This window comes from Cladophialophora carrionii (assembly GCF_000365165.1).
Source record: "Cladophialophora carrionii CBS 160.54 unplaced genomic scaffold supercont1.2, whole genome shotgun sequence".
Taxonomy (NCBI): domain Eukaryota; kingdom Fungi; phylum Ascomycota; class Eurotiomycetes; order Chaetothyriales; family Herpotrichiellaceae; genus Cladophialophora; species Cladophialophora carrionii.
This window is the reverse complement of record NW_008481827.1, coordinates 2,421,121-2,433,676: the sequence shown is the minus strand read 5'-3', so window position 1 is coordinate 2,433,676 and position 12,556 is coordinate 2,421,121. Positions and strand designations below refer to the sequence as shown.

Here is a 12,556-nt window from a genome sequence, read left to right as displayed (position 1 = left end):
ATGTATGCAAATCACGACAGGCTCGACCACCCTGTCAGAGCCATAGTCAAACTTGGTGAATTCTGGATCTCTGCTGCTTTGGCCTTCAAATTGTCGACGTCCCAATTCGCCCAGGCGAGCTTGCCCTTGAGGAATTTCGCCTCGGGACTGCACAGCCAGACCACGAATGAGGCCGCTAGTTCCGCTGCGCATGACATGTCAGCATTTTCAGGTACATACTGGGAGGAACTACTCACGCGTATCCGTGGGCGTGGACGCCCCATGCTTCGAGTTCAAATCACTCATGATGACACCAGGGTGCATATTGACAATGTGCATCTCCGGGTGCTCGTCTTGCAGGAAGTCAAAGATCCTCAAGGCGGCGAGCTTGCTGCTGCTGTAGGCGGAGAGTCCTGAGACCAGAGTAGTCGGTACATGTGCTACGCCTGTGGACATGTTGACTATTGTGGCGTTCGCGGGAGCCACGGGCAGGAATGCGCGAATCGAATTGAAGGCCCCGAGAATGTTGACTTCGAACGAGGTCCACCACTCTTTGGGGTCCGTGGTTGCTATCGGGCCCGGTGAAGCGAGGTGGCCGGCATTGTGGACGAGGATATCGACTGGGTTGACCGCTTGCTCCCGAATCTGCTTGAACGCGGCCTCTAGACTTGAGAAGGATGAGATATCCCCTGTGGCAGAGACGATTTTCGTGCCCGGGTATTGGCCTTTGAGTTTCGAGGTTGTCTCGTCCAGAGTCTTTTGAGTGCGTCCGACAATGCCGATGAAGCTAACTCCCGCTGTCGCGAGGGCTTCGACCGTTGCGAAGCCGATGGTGCCGCCGCCGCCTGAGACGATCGCAGATTTACCTTTCAAGGAGAGTTCGGGGCGGGAAGGGTCAATGCCTGGGTAAGTATCTGCGTGCCAGCCCTTAACGGGTGCGGGAAATGGTGGAGCATTAGCGGCGCCCATTGTTCTGAGACTTTCCAGGTGCCTTGGGTACAACAGGGACAGGTCTGAAGTTCGAAAGATCTTCGTGGCCTGTATACCCACGTGCTGGGTGAGCATTTCATCGTATATGTACCTTATGATGCTGACAAAGATGCATTAGGGATAATAATCCCATCGGTCTTTTGTGCCCATGTGCAGCAGCAGTGGGGATTTGGTCATTGACTTGCAATTGTACATGCTTGTACTTGGAGTCTGCAAAGATGGCAGTGGGCACGGCCATATAATTTCTAGTTTTGCCGTCTTACAAAGCATATGTATAGCGCACCGTCCCGGGCGCTAGCACCACGAGGCTGAGCAAGCCTCGGGACACAAACGGCTTAGACTGGTTTGTGAACAAACTCTCATTGAGACCTCAGGTATAGATTGTCCGCGCCCTTGACAGCATGCGATCCGTGCTAACATGGCTGATAGGCGACATAGCAATCGTCACAAAATGCGGATTCATTCAAACACCAAATGGACGGTTGTGCGAATTCATCGACAGGTCATTTATTCGGGACATGTGAGGTGACCTTCAGAAAATGAAGATTGATCTAAACACCAAGATGATGGTTGCGTCAATTCGTCCACAAGTGCTAACCAGGACAACTGAGGCAGTTTCATACCAGGCAAGTCCTCAATGATCGGGTGGTCCTTCCGCTCTTTGATGCTTCAGTTGTGGGCAGTTCGAGGTGAGGGATGGATGAGCTGTATGTGAAATGTCAACATGGAGGACACACTTCACTTGTGGAGGGGACAACGGGTCTATGGTGAATGTGAAGTTGTCACGCTGGATGACGCGTGAATCCAGCTTTCCTCAGTACTGTAAGTGAATCTTGTCTTCGGTGACGATGCCTCCGCCAAGCATATGTCGCTGTCGCCAATATTTTCGACGATAAGTACCACCTTCTCACTTGTCTGCAACTTTCCTTGATCTCTTTCTCCTATCCTTTCTCCTCAACTTCTCTTCCTCACCTTCATCCGTGCTCTCACGGCGTCTTCAAACTCCTTTACTACTGTCAACAACACTCACCGCCTTGCTTGTGTCCTCTAACGACATTGATCTCTGCCGCCGCCATGGTCAAGCTCAAGGGTAAGCGTCAACGAAACGCCAATCTGAACGACGACGGAAGCTGGAAGAGATTTGAAGCTGACTGATTGTTTTGTGCAGGCTGGCTGACGGGCTCGTTCCCGATCTCTCTCACACTCATCATCACTCTGTGCTGCAGTCTTCTCTCTGCTGGTCCTGTCCGCCGCGATGACTTGCTAGCGACACCCACGCCCGATGGTCTCTCCTCCGTCGGTGTGCACTCTCGGTCTGCGATCCGGTCCCATGGTCACACTCATCCCGGCCATTTCCCACCGTTCCCACCGCACGCCGCCCCCACTCGCGATGTCAAGCTCGAGGCTCCTGGCGCACACCAGCTCACTAATCCGGACACCGATCTGAACAACTACGCGATCAATTGCAATAACAATCACAAGGACACCAACGATTGTGGCAAGAAGGGTTTCTCTTGCAATAGCAATGGTGTACTTGCGACCTCTCATCCGGTGACAGACTACTTCTGCCTAGCCTCTTGCTGGTGTCAGAGTCTCTTATCGCCTCCAAAGCCGATCCCCTGCATCGTCAAGAACGGCAGAACGTGCCTGGTCGATAATGGCATTGCCACCAACGCTGATACAGGCGAAGTGGTCGGCGATGTGTCTCAGGCGAAGACCCTCTCGGACGGCACGCTAGACTTCACGGCACTTGTTGAGAAGCGCAATACCGATCTCGTCCACGACTACGCACTTGTTTGCGGTGACCGTGTGCTCACAGGATTGTGTCAAGCCTATGAGCACCGTTACTCTTGCAACGGAAATGGTCGAGTCATCCACGCGGGACTTGCAGAGAGAACCTGCGAGGCCATCTGCCAATGTATCAACCTTGTGCCCCGCCCCAGAATTCCTGTTCCCTGTTATGCCGACACACGCAAGAATGTCCAGCATTGCCATGTCATAGATGACAGTATCTACGATGCTAACGGCACTGTCGTCGGCAATGTGACCGAGGCTACCTTCCTTCCCAATGGTACGTTGAAGTACACCCCGACAATGTTGGAAAAGCGCGAAGCACTCAGCCATGACTACGCCCTTGTCTGCGCCGAGAATAGGGCCACAACGAATGCCTGCGCTGGTGACCCCTGGAAATACACATGCAACTCGAAAGGCAAGGTCACCCGGAAAGGGAAATCTTCGAAGATTTGCAAGGATTCTTGTCACTGCGTCAACCTCAAGCCTAGGCCGAAATGCATCATCTCACCCCATGTGCGGGTACACTGTCACATGGTGGAAGACACCATCTATGACGAAAACGGCACCATCCTAGGCAATTCCACCAATGCTGTCGTACATTCAAATGGCACATATGACCTGACCATGCTGTTCGCTCAAGATTCGAACGTTGGAGACAACTCTAAGACGGCGATGCTCCCGGCATCAAGCACAGTAACCCACTCACCTGTTCTTGCTGCAACGCCTACGTCAGGGTCACTGGGCGGCTTTTCAGGGTTTACGGAGGTGGTTGCCAGGGATGCGAACAAAGCAGTGAAGGTGTCGATCCCAGTTGTGACAAAAGTGTCGGCTGTCCCTACCACTACGCCATCAAACACTCTGGACTTCTCAACACCCACCCAGTTGCCACATGAAAATGTCGCACTATCATCGCGGTCGGGACCTGACTTCACCCCGCAATCTCTGGCTACTGAAGGCAGATTCGATGTGCAGTGCGCGGCTCACGGCGAATACAGCCAATCTTTAACCGACCGCTGCATGTCTGCGCATTATACTTGTCTTCGCATTCCCATCTACCCGTTGGCTATGTTGCACCATACAGGCACGCCGGATGCGGAGTGCTCTGCTAAATGCAAATGCCTAGCTTCCTTTCCCAAGGCCATGGTCGCGGATACTGCGGATCTGGCTCCGGCGGCAATTTCCTCAGCAACTGCCTCCCCTGGCGACTCTCTCCAACCTGTCCAGTTCGAGTGCTGGTCCAAAGACAAATACAACGACACTCTGACACAACACTGCTGGAACAACGATTATGGTTGTCTGGAGCTTGTCCACGACACTTGGCTTTACACTCTGCACCACTGGGGTGATGAGATCCCGGAGTGTACGCATAGCTGCCGTTGTCCGAACCTTACCCGCCGCGATGCCCGACAGTCGATCCATCCGAAGCCCTTCCTCCCAGCAAGAAATGACCCTGTCCAGTCTCCCAACAAGTACAAACTCAGCTGCGGCAATCTCCATGATGGTCCTGAGTTCTGCTCTAGCGCCGATCTAGGCTACTTCTGCACCGCCAACATGACTGTGGCACGCAACACTACTGTGCACAACAATGACGCTGCTTGGTGTGACGCTTCGTGCAGCTGTATCTTCGCTGACGCGGTCCCTTGCATCAATAGATGGGGCATCCCACGCTGTCGTGAACTGGTTGATGGCACAGTCCGTCACGCTGACGATATGAAGGTCGTCCTGGCATATACAAGCAATGTGGTTGTGTTGGCCAATGGTACGCTCTTGATTGACAAGGCGCAAGGTGGATTTTTCCCGTTTGTCGCGACCGAAAGCGGCTTTTTGCATGATGGTAACGGAACCAGCATGGTGTTCAAAGTGTCAACAAATTGGAACGGCACTGGAAACGTCTAAGGCGACCTTGAAATGGCGTGTTCTCGAGCCTCTTTACTCATGCACTCGTCCATCAAGGAGACACAGCACATACGTCCACAAAGACTTCAACGACAAGGACGTCTACACATGTTTGTTTACGTTGGAGAAAAAATCGTCCTTGCGGGGGAGTACAGTCACCATCCCCTCAATGCTGGCGCGCATTGGATGATGAGACTGGCGTGATGAAGATGACGTGGTCATCATGGTTTCTGGAGATAGCATAGACCAGAAAGCAAAACGGTCCAGAGCATAGATCCGGACACGACGAAATGAAAATGAGAAATTGAAGTCTCTGAAATTCCCAGCGTTCCTTGTCTCGTAGATGTCGCCAAGTGATGAGAAATTCCGAGCGGTATTCTTGCTCTGTTTGCTTTCGGCCGACTGAAGTGTAGACTGTGTACGAGTAGCATGGACCTGCATTCACCAGTCGTCCTCTTTAGCCACCAGGCCGCGTGGCGGTAAGTTAGACGACGACCATTCGCTCCCGGCTTGGATTATCTATCTCGCCTCGGCCATCTCAGGAATGGGCCTCAACCCCTTTGCCTGCTCCAGCATCGACTCCTCCGTCTGCGTCCGATCGGCATACTCGCGGCCCGCGTCCCTCAACCGCCTCGCCTCCTCCTCCAGCCAGCGCGCCTGGACCCTCAACCGTTCGGGGACCACGCGCCTCCTCTGGCCCGTGACCTTCCACCCCGTCAGCGCCTCCTGGCCGCCTAGATCCTGGATGGTCTTGCGCTCCACGAGCGAGTACGGCTCCTCCGCCACGGACGACTCGCGGTCAAAGTTGAACGGCTCGACCAGCGAGACGGGCGGGTTGGTGATGATGCGCGGCAGACGGCGGCCGTTCTTGGACGCCGTGTGCAAGGTGAGCGGGTGCAGGAGGATGACGTCGCCTTGGCGGCCTGTCATTTCGTGAAAGGACGCGTCGGCGCGGTCTTGGATGGTGCTGTTGAAGAATGCGAGGCCCGGGTCCGTGGCGGGCGTGTCGTCGGTGTCGTCAGTGACTGGCGTCATGTGCGGTGTTACGCCTTCGGGGTGGTCGTACTGGTTGGAGATGAGAGTAAGTGTCAGTTAATTAAAAGTACTGAGCGTTGTGGTCGGTTGGTAGTTGGTAGATGGTAGTTGGTAGCGGTTTCGGGGTTATATTGCGTTTGTGCGCGCTGTGTGCCGTGTAGGCATGTACAACGTGCATAGTTTGCAGTGTACAGGGGACATATGATCCCAAAATAAACGGACCCAGGATCGCCTCGTCTCAGGGACCACACCCAGGACATTGCTCACTCACCAGATGCTTGCCTATCCTCGCGGGTCCTTCGCTGCAGATCCACGTGCCTCCGCCGTTGGGGTGGATGTCGGTGAACAGAGGGATCACCAGGAGAGCCTGCTCCGGCGAATCGAGGAAGTGGATGAAGAAATCACCTGCGTGGGTTGTGGAAGTGCCCAAGTAAGTGAAACGTCCAAGAACGTGCCAGCAACATTTGCATAGAAAATGTAATTAGACGTCCATGCATCCTTGTACGTCGGTGGTCGTGCCAGTAAATGAAAATGACTGTAACTGTACCTGCACGCACGCACACACACGAACGCGCGCACACACACACACAGAGAGAGAGAGATACTCACTCACCATCGACATGCCACCCGTCCAGTTCTTTCGGACCGTACTCCTTACCCTCGCCCTCGGGAGTGCCCAAGTTGACGATAAACGAATCACTCCACGTCTTGCTCATCTCGGTGACGCGGTCCTCCCCGCCGACCAGATCGCAGATGGCATCCCACGCCTTGGGCGCAAAGTCCGGGACCTGCAACCGGCGGTGTTCGGGCATGTTGGTGCGTTCGCGCGTCCACGTCGTCTTGTCCGCAGGGTCCATCCCCAGACGGGTCCACACGTCTTTGGTCCATTCGTCCGAGGCTTCTTTGGAGAAACACTGCTCGATCACGACGTAGCCGTGTTGCATGAAGTGGGAGACTTGGTCGGGCGTCAGGACTTTGTAGCCTGTCGAGCCCGTCGAGCCAGCCGGGGGGGCCATGGATCGTGGGAGGGGGCAGGGGGGTGGGGGGAGGTGTGTCAGCCTGGTGCTTGGACTGTGAGTGACTGTGTGTGTGTGTGTGTGTGTGTGTGTGTGTGTGTGTGTGTGTGTGTGTGTGTGTGTGTGTGTGTGTGTGCCTCTCGCTCGGTCGCTCGACTACAGTAGGTAAGTTTTGCGTCAGTCGGCGAAAGGATCAAATCAGTAGATGGTGGTGGAATGTTGTGTCAATAGCCTTATATCCTTTGCAAAGCTACAAGACGTAATATCTAAAGTACTTCTGCGGCGGTGGTGGCGATGCTGTTTAAAGCTGGAGTCGATGTGGCTCAAATCAAGGGATTGTCCATTACATACCTACTGTCCCTCGTCTTGGGCTCGACAGGTACGAGGTACAAGGCCTGCAGGGAAAGATGCTCTTGACCGGTTCAAAGAGATCAACCAAGTAGCCGCCGTTAGTCCCAGACTTGATCCTTCATTGGTCCTCTCCATCCGGAGAAGAAAAGGACTTTCGGCAGGGCCTCTCGTCTGCGGATGCCGGGACCCTTTCCGAGCGCATCTTCTGCCTGATCCGCTTACAACAGCGTCGACGACCAGCCGATGTTCTTCCAGCGGTCGCAATTGACAGGCTCATGATGATCAATTTAGCCGTTTGCCATTGAATAGGATCGAGGTTTAGCCGACGAGCCTATGAACGTGAAAGATGGGCTGACACAGTAAGAGAGTATGAGTTCATGCTGCAGCAGTAGGTACTTTCCCGCTTCCCCGACGAGTACCACGCAGGTCCTTCAGAGATATCGAGCATCAATACCATCGCTGAGAACGCTCAATGCTTTTCATCTACCAGTCGTCATCCTCGTCCTTGTCCTTATCCCTGCCACCCATGGCACTCTGCCTCGCCCTCAACGCCTCGGCTAGCCCACCTGCAAGACTGCCGCCTCCAATGCTGCTAGGAGTGGCGCGGCCTGAATTCGTTCCACTGTTGGTGCCCAGACTCATTGCACTATCTCTGGCGGGAGATGCGTCCGGTTTTCTCGCTGCTGGCCGTTTGGCCGGTGGTGCTGGCGGGGTGGGTTTAGCCCTAGCAGCCACGGGTGGAGCTGCGGGTTTTGCATGCCCTCCGTTGACCACAACCGACGGCGTAGGGACCGCTCGAGGAGGGGCAGCCACGGGTGGTGGAGGAGGAGGCGCCGCACGCGCTTGCTCCATCTCCTCCACATATGCTGACGGAGTCCAGCCTTGTGCATCGGTCCGAGGGTTCTTGCACAGCCACCAGCCTACACTAATGTTAGTATATACGACACAACTTCAAAACCTTGGTTGACGTACCATTGTTCTCCTTCTGCAGGATCTCTATGACCTCTCCTGCCTTGATCGACAGCTCATTAGCATTGGGTGAGTTGAAGTCGTATTTGACCTTAGCTTGCGGCTTCGATGGCACCGCTGCCGGAGCTGCTGCTGGGGGAGGGGGTGGCGGCGGAGGAGGCGCGGCTCGTCCGAACGAGGATGCTGATTCGTTTCGAGCATGCGACGCAGCGCCATCTATATGTGTAGGGGTTGCATGACTTGTGGCAGGCATAGGTACTGCACGTGGTTGCGCTGCAGCAGGAACAGGTACAGCGCGAGGTTGAGCCGCTGCTGGTCTGGCAGCGGGGACGGGACGTCTAGCAGCTGTTTTTGAAGGCTGGCCGCCTGGACCACCAGGCCGGAGCAGCTTGCCACTCGTGATAGGCTTGGCAACTGCTTTGCCGCGTGGAGTGGGCCTTGAGACTGACGTGGGCAATTCTCCCTGTCCGACATGAATGGTACCTGATTTGTACACATCGTCTCGTGGAACGGCAGGATCTTTCTGGACTTTGACCACTGCGGGTTTGCCCGGCTTCTTGTTGTAGTCAATCTGGGGTCCAATTTTCAAGTTCATTCCACCGACTGCAACCGTCTTGAAATGCAGGAAGAATTCGGTCTTGAAGACACAGTTGATCAGCGGATCTGGCTCTTGAGCAGATCCGACACCGAGAGCAAACCAATCATCACGCAAGTTCGAGCACGAAATGTACTTGATGGCGCCGATAGGAATTGTCCTCTCTGCTGAGATTTGGAGCTGATTGTTCACGACGGCTTGGACGATGATGTAGACCGCCTTTGGGGTCAACACGAGAATCCGAGGCATTCGTTGCGATGATCGTCCGAATTTGGTGACCAGCAACTCGCATCGGGCGGAGAAAGTGACCCGTTCCTGAGGGTTAAGGTGGACCGAATCCCTGAGCACTCGGCCTTGACCACCTGGCATGTTCAGACCGAGATAATCACCGAAGAAGCGCCTTGAGCCAAGCAAACTGTATCTGCGTCGTTCTTTGCGGCCGGCAAGGAGTCGGTGTCCTTGATCTCGGAATTCAATCTCCTTGACGCCAATCTTTGACTTGCGCCAGAACCTTTGGATCCTCGTGGCGGCTTCTGCGCGGTATCTCAGGTAGTTCCGCCAAGCTCTCTGAATGCGGACTGCCATGTTGTGCCAATATCGATCCCGCATATGCTCAAGGCCAAACAACGTCTCCGGCGTCTTGATGAAGGCTTTGGTAACACCCATCTGATATTCCTCTTTCGGGATGCTTGTGTCCTTGAAGATGATTTCCGAGGCGGTTCTGACGTCTCCCGTATAAGTGTACTCTCCTGCATAGGATAATTTAGGCGAGAGCAGAGCAAATCTTTCGACAAATTTATCGAAGGTTTGACGGTAAGCGAAACCGGCTCTTCGGATACGAACGTTTTCTTGTAAACCCAGATATTTGATCTGATGGAGCACATTCGGTTCGTTGTATTCCTTGGGTGACTTGTTCTCGTTGGGCTTGATGGTTCGGATATAGGACGGTTGTGCTTGCATGAGGGTGTCGACCAGCTCGTTTGCGGATGCTTTGATCTTGTCACCGGCCGTGGGAGGCCGTCGCTTGTCATCTTGGTCGACCTGATTTGGGAACAGCTCGTGGACGAAAGTGTTGGAGCTCTCTCCGACCAGGTTCAGCAGATCCTTCAAAAGCTGGTCCTTGTTCTTGTCTGTCATGCCCGCGACTTGATAGCTCACATCACCCGCGTAATGCTTGATTATGAACTGGCCTTGTCGGTTCTCGAAGTTGGGATTGTTGGAGAGGAAATTGAGACGGCCGACGAAGGTCTGGTCAGCGGCACCGGAGTCGGCATGTGCAGTTGCGCAGGCGTCGTTGAGAGCAGCGAACACGCCCGGTGGTCGCTTATCTTCGATCAAGGAGCACACGACCTTGTTGTCAAAGTACTTGATCGGTGTCCACTGAATTTGCTCCCGCTCATATTCCTCTTGTTCAGACTTCAGGGTCAACTGAATGAAGATCTGCTGCAGTTTCTCATTGACGTAGTTGATGCATAGCTGCTCGAAAGAATTCTTCTCGAAGATTTCAAAGCCGTAAATATCGAGAATCCCAATGGTGTTCTTCACCACGCCCTGCGATCGTAACGAGACATTTGTCCGATTCACAATCCAGTCAAACAAGTTGAAGTAGATGGCTTTCGCAAGAGCATCCCGGACAGCGCTGGCCTGTACCGGGTTCAGCGGTGACTCATAGATGGAACCTCGCCGACCTCCACCTCGAGCAGTTTCCACAATCCTAACAGTCAATGCTTTGTGAACATGTGCAGACTCGACTTCTAGCAGGTAGGCGACAAAATCGACGACCGACTGGTCCGCAATATCAACGCCTCCTTGGTCATTCTCTCGAAAGGTGATATTCCCGATCCATAGAATTGCCGCAAGAAGGCGAAAGATATTGTCCTGCTCAGCCTGTGTCAGACCAATAATCTGCATGGCTTGCAGCGTTTCCCGGAAGTCGCTCGCATCGTCGATTCCCGGCACGTCGAAGCATTTCGATTTGCTTGTGTAGACGTATGACTGAGGCTGCTGAATGCCGTAGGTGTCCCTATACTCTTTTGGCGCGGCTTTTGTAAACTGGTAGAAGATGTGGAAGTTCCTCTCGTTTGTGATCTGTCCGACCACCCTGGTCTTCTCCAGGAGGTAGTTGGTGACCTTGGCCCCCACGGGCTCGCCTTGCTCGTTAAACTCAAGCTCGAGGTATTTTCCGAAACGCGAGGAATTGTTATTGCGCAGGGTTTTGGCGTTACCGAACGATTCGAGGAGGGGGTTAGTGGCGAGGACCATGTCCTTCGTCCGCTGAATCCTGGAGTCGGTGCCTCCGGATACGCTAGCAATGTATTGCATGAGGCGTTTGGCAGCCTCGGTTTTGCCTGCGCCCGACTCGCCAGAGATGATGACACACTGGTTGTCCTTGTAGGCTTTCATGTTGTAGTAGGCTGACTCGGCGACAGCAAAGACGTGGGGAGGCACCTCGAGCCGGTTCCGCCCTCGATATGACTGCAGGACTTGTTCGGTGTAGATTCCCAGGTCTCGGAAGGGATTGACCGACACCAGCACGTGGCCGATGTAGGTGTATATCTCGCCATGCTCGAACCGCTTCTTGAGGTTGTCGTTGATGGCTTCATTGGAGACCTTGCTCAGCAATGTGAGATCCGAGACGCCCACTTCCTTCTTCTTTGTGATCTCAAACGTGGCCTTTTTGATCTGTGGCTGCCCGGAATCGGCCTGGGCTGACCTCCCGCCGCCGAAGAGTGATGCTTTCGGTACGCGGGATGTCTTTCCTTCGCGGCGCTTGGTTTGACCCTGTGCACTGAGCGTGAGTGTGTGTAGCACAAGCGATCATAGTGGGGTACTGACCATGATTAGGACATGCGGCGCGTAGAGGTGAGTGAGATCAGAGAGCGTCGGACAGCAATCGCAGGACGAACATGCACTTTGTGTTGGAGAAGTGCGACGGTGTATGTAGAAGCGAAGAATTACGAGATCAGAGCTTGGAGGCCTTGTCCTGGCCACGATCAGATTTCAGATTACACGAGTGGGCTGTAACATGTTTCTAGATGCTTGCTGCTTGCGACTGCTTAGGTCGACTATGACATACAAACGGCGCTACAGCGGAGCCCGCGGTTAGGCAGACCTGCTCTTCAGCCCACCGTCCAGAGATACGGTCTCCATTGCCACATTTGTGCCTGTGGCTGTGAGGCTACTAACGCGCAATGCAGGGCTTAATTGATGATCCGTCATCGCGCTTGGCTCCAGGCACCCGCAATGCCGAGAAAGGCACTGGTCGTTTTGGAGCGGGATTTTCAGTTCACGGTCAGTCTTCTGTATCTCGTGGTGTCTATCCATAGCATGCTAGTCCGTATCATGCGGAAGCACGTCAGATGCAAGCGCTTCGTTGCGGAGATGATTGCGGTTGTCTGAGGAGAAGTTGAAGGAGACCACCATGTTCGTCTACTAGAACAGCCTCTTGATATCTCTCTGGCTTCTTCACTTCTTGCCGTCTTATGCACCCTTAGTGGTTGATGACCCTATCATGTCCCCAGAAGCCCACAATACGCTTGGTGACAACCGGCCCAAGGCGGTCCAGAAGATTCATGTGTCCATTATCCGTCCTCGTCGCTTGCTCCAGCTCTTGAATCGAATGACAAAGGTCGATCAACATGCGGGTCTCGTGTTGATCAAGTAGTTGAGCTGATGTCGTTGCGCCAGCCACCAATTCAGTAAGTATACAATGGCATTGGTGGGAACCTGATCTCGTCCTTCTGCAGTTCCTCAATGTGGCGGCGTAACGAAGGCAGGATACCTTCCACCGACAACGTGACAAGAGCCGGCGCAAGTGGGAGAGCTAGCAGACTGGGCATGGTCAAAGTTGGGAGACAGATATGAGGATCGAGCTGTTGCTGCCGACTAGCACGACAACAAGGTCACCATTGTCTTGCTTTCGATATGCGAG

At 54.1% G+C, this 12,556-nt stretch overlaps 4 protein-coding genes across 4 annotated transcripts; 1 reads left to right on the top strand and 3 right to left on the bottom strand.

The window, feature by feature from the left end:
* Positions 1-11: 11 nt before the first annotated feature.
* G647_02954 (uncharacterized protein) lies at positions 12-948 on the bottom strand (the record flags this gene model as incomplete). The annotated part of the gene is made up of 2 exons (XM_008727300.1): positions 12-184; positions 237-948. The coding sequence occupies 2 exons, from the start codon at positions 946-948 to the stop codon at positions 12-14; spliced, it is 885 nt and encodes a 294-aa protein (XP_008725522.1).
* Positions 949-2,043: 1,095 nt separating this feature from the next.
* Positions 2,044-4,659, top strand: G647_02953 (uncharacterized protein; the record flags this gene model as incomplete). Its single annotated transcript, XM_008727299.1, has 2 exons — positions 2,044-2,059; positions 2,138-4,659. The coding sequence occupies 2 exons, from the start codon at positions 2,044-2,046 to the stop codon at positions 4,657-4,659; spliced, it is 2,538 nt and encodes an 845-aa protein (XP_008725521.1).
* A 519-nt stretch (positions 4,660-5,178) lies between these two features.
* G647_02952 (uncharacterized protein) lies at positions 5,179-6,710 on the bottom strand (the record flags this gene model as incomplete). Its single annotated transcript, XM_008727298.1, has 3 exons — positions 5,179-5,724; positions 5,966-6,099; positions 6,308-6,710. The coding sequence occupies 3 exons, from the start codon at positions 6,708-6,710 to the stop codon at positions 5,179-5,181; spliced, it is 1,083 nt and encodes a 360-aa protein (XP_008725520.1).
* Positions 6,711-7,544: 834 nt separating this feature from the next.
* G647_02951 (myosin-1) lies at positions 7,545-11,463 on the bottom strand (the record flags this gene model as incomplete). Its single annotated transcript, XM_008727297.1, has 3 exons — positions 7,545-7,981; positions 8,034-11,406; positions 11,461-11,463. The coding sequence occupies 3 exons, from the start codon at positions 11,461-11,463 to the stop codon at positions 7,545-7,547; spliced, it is 3,813 nt and encodes a 1,270-aa protein (XP_008725519.1).
* Between the last annotated feature and the right edge of the window lie 1,093 nt (positions 11,464-12,556).